At 40.7% G+C, this 12481-nt stretch overlaps 1 protein-coding gene across 5 annotated transcripts in view; it reads left to right on the forward strand.

Moving 5' to 3' along the window:
• The first annotated feature begins 1035 nt into the window (after positions 1-1035).
• Positions 1036-12481, forward strand: part of RIC1 (RIC1 homolog, RAB6A GEF complex partner 1) — a 49619-nt gene continuing 38173 nt past the window's right edge. For 3 of the 5 annotated variants that reach the window (XM_084504306.1, XM_084504308.1, XM_084504307.1), the window contains exons 1-2: positions 1039-1412; positions 11786-11893. In XM_084504306.1, the coding sequence (XP_084360432.1) occupies positions 1272-1412; positions 11786-11893 (249 nt within the window). In that variant the 5' untranslated portion in view covers positions 1039-1271. Of the gene's footprint in view, positions 1413-11785; positions 11894-12481 lie in introns of all 5 variants that reach the window. The other 2 variants (XM_084504310.1, XM_084504309.1) reach the window with 2 other exon arrangements.

The raw sequence follows: 12481 nt of genomic DNA on the forward strand, positions 1-12481 counted from the left end.
GTCTACAGCTACCTTGAGCTCTGGCAGTTTCCACTTCTCACCCTTCTCACCACATGCTCCTGCTCTCTCCTTAATGTGTGTATAAAAACACTTGGACAATGTTGGAAACAAGAAGAGGGAACAGGTGTTGGCTGAAAAATAACCTAGAGGGAAAAAAAGAAAAAAAAAAAAAAAAAAGAGAAATATATAAATATATACATGTACACATAATTTCCAGATGGGTTAGTTCCTTAATCTAACTCATCACTTGGTGGGAGAAACGCTTGGGACAGCACCTGCCAGAAACTCAGTGCCAAACCACCCTGCTGCACACACACCGCGGGTGCGGCTGCTCCCTCCACCTGCAGTCCTCCTGTCCACGAGCCCCCAAACACAGCTGCAGTGACGGAAGCTCGTGCCAGCCCTGCTGCTGTCAGGTTTATCTCGTCGTAGAATCACTGGCCCACAGAGCGTCCACGTTGGAAGGGACCCAGAGGGATCACTGAGTCCAGCTCCTGGGACCACTCAGGACCACCCCCAAATCAGACCCTGTGTCTGAGAGCGGTGTCCAAACGCTTCTTGAGCTCCCTCAGGCTCGGTGCCATGACCACTGCCCTGGGCAGCCTGTCCCAGTGCCCGACCACCCTCTGGGTGCAGACCCTTTCCCTAACCCCCAGCCTGACCCTCCCCTGTCCCAGCTCCATGCCGTTCCCTCGGGTCCTGTCGCTGTCCCCAGAGAGCAGAGCTCAGCGCCTGCCCCTCCGCTCCCCTCGTGAGGGAGCTGCAGGCCGCCATGAGGCCTCCCCTCAGCCTGCCCTGCTCGAGGCTGAGCACACCGAGCCCCCCCACGCGCATGCGCATGCGCACACCCCCGCTCCCCCTTCCCCCTCCCCCCTCCTTTCCGCACACGGAGCCCCCCAGGGGGCGGGATCCTCCCCCGCCTCCTGACGCCACATCCGCGCGGGGCCCGCCGGCGGGGCCAATGGGCGGCCGCCCTTCCGGCCCCGCCCCCTGCTCCCCCCCCTTCCCCCCTCACTCCGCCGCGCAGCGCCGGGGCGCCGCGAGCGGGGGGCGGGTGGCAGGGAGATGGCGGCGGCCGCCTGGGGCCGCGCAGCGACGCCGGCAGCCGGCGGGCGAGCCACGGGCGGCAGCCAGGAGCCGCAGCGGGGGGCCCCGCAGCCGGCACGGCCGCGCTCGGAGCAGTGACCGCCCGCAGCTGACGGGCGCCGCCGCCGCCGCTGCCCCCCGCCTAGGCCAGAGGCCGCCGCGCCCCGCAGGCCGCCGCCGCCGCCATGTATTTCCTCAGCGGCTGGCCCCGGCGGCTGCTGTGCCCGCTGCAGGGCCCCGAGCCGCCCGTCCACATCCGCACCGACCCGCAGAGAGCCTTCTTCGCCGTGCTGGCCCCGTCCCAGCTCAGCGTCTGGTACTGCCGGGTGAGTGCGGGCACGGGCACCCCCCCCCGGCTCCTACCCAGCCTGTTTATTTATTTATCTCTGTATTTATCAATTTATTTGTTTTTAAGCCTCGAAGTGAAGCGGCGGGCGAGCTTGACGCGGAGGGGTGCTCACAGCAACGCAGGTTGTGCAGACGTGCTCCGTGCGTTTTGTCTTCATCTTTACGCTTTATATCAAAGCGCACACACACACACCACACGCACACACGTGAAACACACCCAGCACCTGCTTCTGGCAAGGCAGAGCCACCTGTAGCGCCACGCCGTTACGTAACCCGTGAGAAGTTAAATAACTTTTTGCGATTGCAGGTCGGATACGTTGTGGCCCTGAACGCCGTAAGGACTGAGGCGGCTGCTGACTGGGAGTCGCTGCTCCAGCAGCACCCCGTTGTTCCGGGACCGTGTGTAACTGGCATCGGATGCGTTGCGTTAAATGAGCTCTGAATTGGCTTGGGAGCATGAAAGTGCTGCTTGTCAGCTTGGTTTGACGCAGTCTTATGAAACAGCTGGGATGCTGACTTCAAATTTTGATGCTGGATCTTCTAAAATACTGCCCTAATTAAATTCCCTCTCTGTCTAAAAATATCTCCGGCTCCAGATAATTTTCAGAGTTCATGTCGGATTTCAGAGAAAAGTAAAAATCCAGTTTTAGAAAGCTGCTGTAGAAAGGTATCAAACAACAGTCACAGCCTTAAAACCCTGTTTTGATTTATGCTGAGGTTTCATCACTTGGCTTTCTGCTGTGCTCTGCGTGGCTGATAATTGGTTCCTGGGTGGGTTGCTGCCGTGGCTGTCTCTTAACTTCGACAAGTATCCGGCCAGGGAGTGTCAGCCCAGTAACTGTGCTGTGTGAACAGCATCGCGTGGCCTGCGGTCCCTGAGCTTCATGGCACCTACTGTAGGTAAATTACACAGTCTTCCAGCTGTCAAAGCCGTAGTTGTAGCTGTCAACGAAGCACAATTGATGACCTTTTCTGGGAAAATATATAAATGAGGACAGGTTTGTAGAGTGCTTCTGTAGATGTGTGCTATTGTGCAGAAGGCAGTTTGCTTTATGGTTGGTTCTTGAGGACTGCCTTCATTATGTTACAAGTTTGGGCTTGTTTTGAAATGTTAAACAAGGTATAATTGGCAAGAGGCAGGACACTGGAAGAATTCACTTGTTGCAAAAAAAGGCTGAGCAAACTTACAGGTCATTAAAAATTTCTCAACCCGTTCTGGTTCCAGTGTGTCATGGGTGTTTTTAACGAACGTGCTGACTTTGCCAGACTTGGTCAGTAACTGAGTTTAGACTATAAAATGTGGCAGTCTCTTTATGAGAATCTTTTGTATTATTGCTAAACATAGTGTGTTGTTTTTCTTTTTTCTTTTTTTTTTTTTTAATCAGGTGACTATTAAAGTCATATGTTGAATTTCTTTGAAACAAACAAAATTTTTACATTATAGAAAACGTTACCATTTGTCAGAAGTATCTTCTTTAGAACAAGGCAAAGTTCTGGTCAGGTTGAACTAATTCAGTTTTGCGCAGTGGAAAAGCCTTTAAGCTAATGTCCTTGTTAAGACTTATTACTGTCTCAAACGTATATGAAAGGTTTCCTGTAAGAATAAGGATGTGAGGCTGCTGAAACTGTTTTGAGGTTTTCAAGAACAAGGGGCCCTTTGAAATACTTTCAGGCTTGTGAACTTATATTCAGTCTTGTGTATGTTTCAAGTGAAGTGGTAATGTTTAAAGCTCCTTTTCATCTGCTGTGGGTTAAGACCGAGCATTAGGGAATGTTTACGCCAAAGTGTGGATTGTTTTCTGGTTTGGAAGCCATATAGGTGATAAGATTAGAAGCTGATTTACATGATGTGTGTAAAAACAGATGGAGTTCTCCTGGTGTGGTTGAGTTCCAGATGATTTACCTTGTTTTGAAGGGGGAGGCTGGATTGTGGATACAAAGACCACTAATGAGTGGCGAACTGACTTGACTGCATGCTGATACTGATAAAAGATGTTTGGGCATGCACCCCCGATGTGTGTATAGTTCCTTACAAACTGTGTGTGTTGAGTAATATACTTATTCGTATGCTGTAAAACAGACACAAAACAGAAATTAAAAAAGATAAAGATGAAATAAGCAATACTTTTAATTTTTGTTTGTCAGTGGCATAAACTTTTTTTTTTTCTTGCTCCCCAGTGGATTGTCTGGCACATCTCCCAGTTTGGAGACAGCTTATCTAAGTGGCTTTCTTCAGTATTTCATAAGAAATTTATGGCTTAGGTACCTCAGAAGATTAATCGACATTGAAAGCCAATGAAACTGTTTTCATCAACAGAATTGGAAAGCTTGTCGAGGAGTTTTTGTTCTGCTAAAGTTAAGTACTTGGATGTTTGAAATGTGAAACTTCAGTTCATGAAAGAAACTTTCTGAAATGCTAAAAAGAGGCAGTTAATTGGCTTGGGTACTGGAGGTGAGGGCTTCATGAGGCAGCTGTGCAGTCTGAAGGGTTGTCATCTTTCCTGCTTAGACCTGTATTTTTGGAGCTAGTGTTGGCTTTTATGAGGCTGTTCAGTTTGCTGAACAAATAGAAACCTGCTTTTTTTTCTGCTCATGGAGGGATCAAAGGAGCATTGTACTTGGCTCACTGAAAGCATTACTCCTTTGACAGCAGCGTGGCCTTCAATTTTAGATCAGCTTGGTTATCTCATGAAGTAAGAGCTTGAGGCAGTTCGGTGAATCCTAGATATTCACCCACAGGACTCTGGATACTGAGGGAAGCTGTGTGTGGCTGAAGGAGGAGATGTGACAGAGGTGTGGAGTCGAATTCCCCCAGTAAATGTTGAACAGCAAAGTAAGTGGAACAGGAATAGTGTCTGATGGCACACTTGTACCAAATATAGTTCAGCGTTTCCTTTCTTTAATCTTAAATGGCTTGTGACAGTAATAAGTACTGGCCCTGAATATTTAATGAAAACTACTGGAGGTGGTTGGGCTGCCTGTCATAACTAACCAGTTTTGCAAGTTGTGTGGTGTCCAAGTAGCTTGCTCAGCTGTTCATTTTGAGGAAAATTTCTTAACTACCTAGGTGTTTACCAACTTAGTATTTACATCTACCCTTGCTTTTAAACTTTCCTGTTTTTTTTTTTTGTTTTTTTTTTGGTGATAATCTGACATTGAATATCACTCAAATGAACTGTAAGCCTATGGGAAAACATACATTCCAGAATCCCAGATGACAGAATAATCTCTATTTGTTCTGAATGCTGAATTAGTTTATGTTCAGGCAACCCTTCTAACACACTCTTCTTGCTCTTTTCAGTCTCTAACTGGTTCAGTGTTAGAGTAGAGCTTGTTACACGCTTGAAACAAATTGAAAACAACAGGGATCTGTGCTTCCCTTAGAGAAGTGCTCTCTCCAACCTGGAATTTTGGCACAGTATAAAAGAAGTTATTTGTGACACCACTGCTTATAGTTAATATGATATGTAAATAGACTCTTTAAAAAAAAAAAAAAGGTGCGGTTGTTTCTTTTATCTTATTTATTACAGGTGGCTATTAAAAGAAAAAACTAACTCTGCTTCCAGGATCACACATTCATCTCAGAACTCTAAGCAATATCACTGCTGAATACTATACGTGGCCTCTTCCTAGGGAGGATGAGATACAATCTGTAGCATTTTATCTGAAATTTGATTGGAAAATGGACAACAGACGTCTTCCTAGTGATGCTCGGGGTTGCTTGTTGTGAACAGTATGGCACAGATGGCATCAGTGCAAACTATCATGTCTTGCTTCTTCTATTGTGCTTTTTTTTCCCCATGGTAACTTAACCTCTGAAATGCAGACTTCTTACAGATACCCATCTGGTACTGGTCTGAGAAGGCCATTTCTATTTGTACTTTACTAAGAGCGCTGGGTGTGCTGTTGCTCGTATTATGAAGTTGTATTTATGGTTAGGTAATTAACAAAAAAGAGAGAGAAAATACCTATTAAACTGATGAATTTGTCCCATGAAATACAAAGTTCCCGTGTTAATATTCAGCACATCTTTACCGTTTTTTGGTTTATCTTATGTTAATATCAAATAGATGACCCTTCAAAGACATTGTAGAATTACTTCAGTGAAAAGAAGAACATCTTCAGCTGTGGGTTTTGACTTTGCAAGCAGTTGCTCATGAAGTTGTTTGCCAGTACAAGATCAGAGATCATGTTAGAGCTTTTGTGAATCTGATCTTCATCACAGAGTTCTATTTAACTTAAACTTAAGCACTTGATAGTTCATGGGAAGAGCAAAAATCTACAGAATATGACCTTTCATATTGTCAACATTTTTGAGCAGTAGATTAACCGAAAACTTTAGCTTGTGAGAGGCAGTGACTGTCATCTGCTAGATGGTTCTGATGCGCTTTGTTTTTTGCTCTTTGACAGCAGCTTGTGTGAAGCATGTCACTGGGAGTTGTGCGTGTTAGCTTCTTGAATGGATACTCTGCTGATTCTAAACTTTATGCAGCTTTTTAAAACTCAGTTAAAGCTTTAAGTGATATTTTTCTGATTAACCATATTTTTAGAAGTTCTTTTACCGCTACCTTGTATTTGTGTTAACTACAAAGTAGCTATTCATACTTTGTATTCTTTTCTTCTTGTGGTTCTTACCAATGAATTTTCCTTTCTTAAATGTGTATACTTCTTCTTTCTCCATTTAACCTTTTATAACTTTATAAACCTATGAAGCTTCAGCCTTAAAAGCAGAGCACAAGTCATTTAATGACAAAATACAATGTGCAGTTTCACCAGTTCTTGGGTCTATTTTCTTGCAGCCTGTCACTTAGACTGTAAGCTCATCGGAACAGTGTACGTTTGATTTTTGTCTTGTGCTTACAGCCTAATACTGCATTGAAAGATTTGTCTTGTAAGACAAAACAGAACATCTGTGTTTTTGAAAGAAATTGCCTCCTGATTCTGAGTGAGATTAAATGTTAAAGTTTAGAATACTGAATTGTTGGAGGATGAGAATGTAAGGGGCTTGACATTATTCTATGGTCATGCAGGATTCTTACTGCTTCTGTTAAGAAGGAAAAAATGTACATGATACTGCATTGCTAGCTGCTGGTACCACTGCATGCTGTCAGCACACATAAGAATTTCTTCCTAGACATGGCAGTTGTGAGGAGGCTGATTGTCTTCGAGATATTTGGTGTTTGGCAACTATAATTTAAATGCAAAAAATTATTCCGTAAGTAAATTGGTAGAAGTGAATTGATGGAGGAGAACTGAGGAGTAAAATCCTATAAAATAAAGAAAAGAAGGTATTAAGGATTGTGTAACTTATTTGTGCTGGAAAAAAAAAATCAAGTTCCTCTGGGTTTAAATTTAGAATAAAAAAGGCAGAAAAAAATGTGGTTTGGAGTTGAACGTGTTGGATGTGTATAGGCTAGGCAAAACATCCACAACTTTGCAAAGAACTTTGAAGAAAGAACTTTGCAAAGTTATTTCAACAGAAATGATAAGATTCTGTAAACCTTTATCACTACTTTTAAGAATTCATGTAACTTTTTTTGCCATGCATAAGCATTTGAGCATAAATTTATAAACTGCCTGAGACATTGCTATCCTTGCCTAGGATACAGTGTTGCTATCCATATTTAATACGACTAGAATAACTACTTCTTTGTTTTGTGTAAAAATTTAGAGTCTGCTGATGTCTGACAGGTACATCTACAAGCTTGAGAGAAAGTGTTACTTCATGGTTCTATTAATTTTTGGGATGACTATAAATGGCAGTGCTCCTGTCTTGCTCTTTCTCTGTTTCACTATGAGTTCAAGTGAATTAGTGTTAAGAGAGCGACTGAAAATTAAGGAACACTAACAGGCTTCAGTATCTGAATCCAAAGATGCTGCTAGGTATTTAATTCTCAAATTTAGTCCAGTAGTTTTACACTGTATTTGCTGACCTACTTAACATGTTAAATGTACTACGTGCACAATTTGCCATTAGCCTGCAGCAGTCAAACCACAGACTCCTAAATTAAGGAAAACCTTTGTTTTCATTATATTATATTCTGTCAAACAATGACTGTACCTCTCTCCAGTTGCCTGATGTATTATTTTATTTTAATGCATTTAAGCACCTCGATTAAAGACAGTCTCTCGTTCCTGTGAGGGTTGCTGTTCAAGTCTGTGCTACTTGTGCTATTTAAAGACAGCCAGTTTGGAGCAGCATTCACATCTTAGTTCGGGATTTAAATGTCTGCTCAGTGTGCATTCACATCACATATTAAGGAATGCTTGTGTTTGGAGAAGTAAACCGGGAATAACCCACGTCTAGCATGCAAAGAGATTTTGATGTAGGGTTTGTGTATCCTGATAGATCTCTTCGCAAAACCCACTTCATATGATGCAGTCTAATGAGATTATTTATCCTTTAAAGAAAGGAGATGGAAAATACGGTATATTCTGGCAGGTGGAGTTAAATAAAACTACCACACTTAAAATACTTTCACTGTGTATTTGTTGTAGTATTGTTTTGTTTTGGCCTGTTGTTGATGAAGAGTTCGTATTTCTCAGTCAGAAATCCAAAGGAATTCTTACTGAACAATCTTTCAACAACTTAGAATAAATCAAAGGGGGTTTTAAAGTAGTTTGTTGAATTAGGTGTCTTTGCCTCTTAAGCTGGTTTGCTGCATTACTGTTTTATAAATGATGTAGCTCCTGTATTTCAGAATTGGTCATCCAAAACAAATTTGCTTTCATCTGCTGGCTACAAATGCTGTCATAGTCTGACATAAATAATTTTAACAAGGGGGGGGTTGGAGGGGGGGGGCATTTTTTAAGATGGGAAGTATTTATTGAGAAGCAAAGATTTCAGAGTAGGGGACCTGTAGAAAGGGTGGAGGAGGGAGGCAAGACAGATGAGTAGTGGACAAGAAAGGAAGGAGATACAGTATATTAAGCTATGGGAACAAGAAATAGTATTCTGTTGTCCTCTTTTTAATACTGGAGCACACTGGAGAATTTGTTTACTCTTTGGTGATGATATTAGTGTATTCTTTTTAAGTTTATCTTTTTTCCTTCTCCTCCCCCTCCTTCATTTTTGTTGTCCTTTGAGCATCCACCCACCCTGTTCTATTCATAAGTGAGTGTCGGCTTCTGTTTTGGCTGACCTTATATTCCTTCCTGAGAGGCAAAGCGTACTATATCAAAATGCTAGATACTCTCTGCAGCAGATTGTGAAATGCCAGATATGCTTCTCATCTATTTCGGAAAGCTTTTGCTAGTTTTAGGTTGCAGTTTGAGTGAATTGCTTAATATTTGCACAGAATGTCTTCAGTTTTTACTTCCTTAAAAAACAAATGTGTTTACTTTCGTCCTGTAGACAAATCATTTTTTCGAACAACTTTTTTTTTTTTTTTTGTTAGGTCACTTCCTGTGTTTCTTGAAACACCAGTTTCTTGAAAAGTTGGGACTCAGCCATTAAAACTCAAGTGAAAGGAAATTTTAAGCATTGTAAAGAAGGAGAATCAATTGCTTGACTTATCTGAGACTTTGATTACAGTTGTGCTTAACTAGATTTGTTTTAGTTTTTAATAGGTGGCGCATAAATGCGAGGAGGACAAAACTCCATGTGTTTTTTTTTGGTGTGGTTTGTTATGAAGCTGCTATATGGAGTTGATTTTCTCAACAGAAACAAATGTTAAAATTTAGGAAAAACTTCATGTAGCGAAATCTAAACTACTGCTTCTGTACAGACTGTGACTTAATTATCTAAAACTAACTAGAGAAAGGTATTGTACTAACTAGGCCCTTCTGTTTTTTTATTTTATTTTTTTTAAATGTGTGTTGAATGGCTTGTTTCACTTGAGGCAAGTACTTAAAATTAGGCCGATAGACTCATGTTTATAAAACAGAATTCTGTGTTCTTACACCTTTAGTGTTAAGAAAAGTTAAGTCACTTTTTTTTTTCGGTAAGAAATGACTTCAGATGTAAAATGGCTGCTTCGATTTCTCCTGCATGAGCAGAGCAGGAGAGCAGGTTGCACTGTAGCTGTGCTGTAAACCTACGGAGTGAAAGTCTGTATGTCAGGTGTTTTCTTCACAGAGGAAGATGGATTTTTTTTTTTTTTTTTGAGTTTCTGTATGTGGAAATAAATTGCATTAGTGAAATAATTACAGTTTAACCATTAGCTAGGTAGACTTTTGGACCTATTGAATTAGAAATGGAACTGCTTGCTAATAAGAAAGCTACTGAATCTGCAAAAAGATCCAAAATGCTTATATGTACTCCTAATTTACTCTTTACTCTTTTCTCTTCATCTTTATTCTTCCTCTGCAAAACACAAAATGAAATGAATCTAGATGTCTATTTTGTATAAATTTTACAGCTGCTATGTAAGTAGAATGTTCTTCCAGATTCTGAGGTATAATAGCAGCTTTCTCATTAATGTCTCAAGAGCATTACAGTATAAATACCGTCATTATGTTTTGTAAAAGTAAGAACATAGGAAGAAAATTGTTGTGCATTAATGAGGTTCTGAAACATTTTTTGCCTGCTGCTAAAATGCTTGAAGCACAGGAGTGCTTAAAGGTTGGTTTCAATCAATAGCGCAGATCACCATGATTGTGCTGTCACAAGGCACTTTATCTAAGGCATTTCACTTGGGTTTAAGTCAAGCAGTGAAGGGTTATGTACTTAGAAGAACAAGCAAGAAGATTTTGCTAAGAGTAGTCTATTTAATGTTTGTTTACTTGATTTGCAAGTAGCTGCAAAAGAAGCCATCTGAATTGAAAAAGCCTGTGTAAATAGTTCTTACAGTAAAGATTTAGTTTGCTTGTTATACTTTCCAGTGTAATCACTGAACTTTATTTTTGGTAATTTGGTTCAATGTGGATTTGAAATTTAAGTGATGGTACTGCTTACAGAAAGCAAAGTTATACTATGCATTAACCAAGGCCTATGTGACATTAATTGAACTCCTAATTTATATGCATGGTGAAAGTATTTGATTACTTAATTTCGTACTAATTTGTTTGTAGCTCTGCTTATTCTTAAGGGAAACTGAAGCAATTGATTCCAAATGTGATGGTATTAGATACGCTCCTAGTTCTGGGTATGGTGCAAACAGACATGATTTTGGGGTAGAATTAATCATTTTAGATTTGTTGTGCCGTCTTTTGCCATTTGAGCTAGTAGACGAAGAACAATAGTAAATTGCCATCACCTCTGGACCTCATGGCAGGTGATGAGCGTTGCCAAGTGTATCTGTAATTCTTTTTGGCAAAGTGTTTGTTACTCAGCCTTTTCTTTCCCTTCCAGCAGCTGGAGAAGTGTGCTCCTGTTGGTACATAGTTTGCTGCTAAAGTTCTGAAGAAAAATCAGCGTTTAAATGGTTAGGGAAAGTTCATCTACTGCAACACTGGGGAGGAGCTTCTTTCACGAAAAGCATGGCTTGTTTAATTTAGCTGAAGGCTGAGGAAGTGCAGTTGTGATCTGACTGATGTATAAGCACATATCTTTCTGCTTCCCTCTTTCCCAGTGGTGGAGGGTAGCAGACAGGGGAATACCTATCTAAGCTGAAAGCTGTTACTGGTCCAAGAGCACAAAAGTGCAAACATTCTTACTCCGTAAATATATTTAAGATCTGTTTCTAAGCATGGGAGCAAGAAAAGATACCCTTCCATAAGGTTTTTATATCACAGCTCTAAATTGTTTTCAAGGAAGGGAATGAAGACTTGGTGCCTTTGGTAGCATTTTCTGGGCCTCAGGACTCCAGAGCTCTCCATTCCCAAGAAGAAAGGTGCCAACAGTTGTCTCATATGAAAAATCTCTGCAGTGAACTTGAGATGTGTTTTTTTTCTGCATGATTTCTGGCAACCTCTTCTTGAAGAGATATAAAACAAGTTCTCTGGTTATCATTCTATTTAATACAGTGATCCATCCATTTAGTAGAAACAATACAGATAGATTGCACTAAGTCCTCTATGTAGCATGTTTCATTTTAGCTAATTTGACAGTCCTTTTCATTATTAGAACCTACTAGAGACACGATTGTTCATCTTAAGCATCAGTTATCCTTTGTGTAACTTGAATCTACTTTTGTACTCTGTAATGACGCTTTTCTGGGCAAATGAACTGTTTTATTCAAGTACCCTTTATTTAAAAGAGTGAGATTAGGAATGACAGTGTGGCAAGAATTCACCATAGACTCTCTTTAAAACCACAATCGTATTATGCATTGTCAAATACTCATTATTCTTTTAAATTCTCTTTTCAAGAGAGACATATTGGTAAGGAAACATAACTGTTTATATTTTGCATTCCTTCTAGACATAAGATGTAATTATTATTGTGTTTCCTTTTTTTTTTTTCTTTCAGCCCAGTGTATTAATTGTGAGTTACAAGGAACTGTCAAAAGCAGCTTCTCAGTTTGGACCGTACAAACAAGCAGAATGGCGGCCTGACAGCACCATGATAGCTGTTTCAGTAAGTAGGGTTTTTGTCTTTTTATGTATTGCAGTTAAATGGTTGTAAAGAGTTCTTTACTACCAGTTTCCTTGCAGAAATCTTTAGACAGTATGTACATTTGACTGATACTTATTGTGTGCAAATACGTAATAGTACAAAATGTGTTTTCGGATGATAGAAGCTTTTTAAAGTAATTTTAGTACATTTTTACCCCTAAAAATGAACTGTTTCTTTGTATTAAAATGATGTTTAATGTATTCACTAGGGCTGATGTAGCATCACTTTATTTTAGTAACCTGATCACAAATAAAAAGGGAATTTAGAGGCATGTGAATAAAAGAAATAACTAAGGAATTAGGTGACATAAGCATGTGTAGCTTGATAAATAGGATTTACAGATATTTCAGAAAGGTGTCTTAAGTGGATGAAAATGTGGATGGAAAGATGAAATCTTGTCTTGCATATAAAAATAAAACATTTAGTCATGTTTCATTGCTAGTGCTGTGCTCACGGAAGTTGAGTGGACTATTTGAGCTCCAGTGTTCAGAAGTAATTTTGAGGTGCAAGGTAGTCACAGTAAAGGTGGGAGCAGAAATTTCAGAAGTC

This window comes from Aythya ferina, assembly GCF_964211825.1.
Source record: "Aythya ferina genome assembly, chromosome: Z".
Lineage (NCBI taxonomy): Eukaryota > Metazoa > Chordata > Aves > Anseriformes > Anatidae > Aythya > Aythya ferina.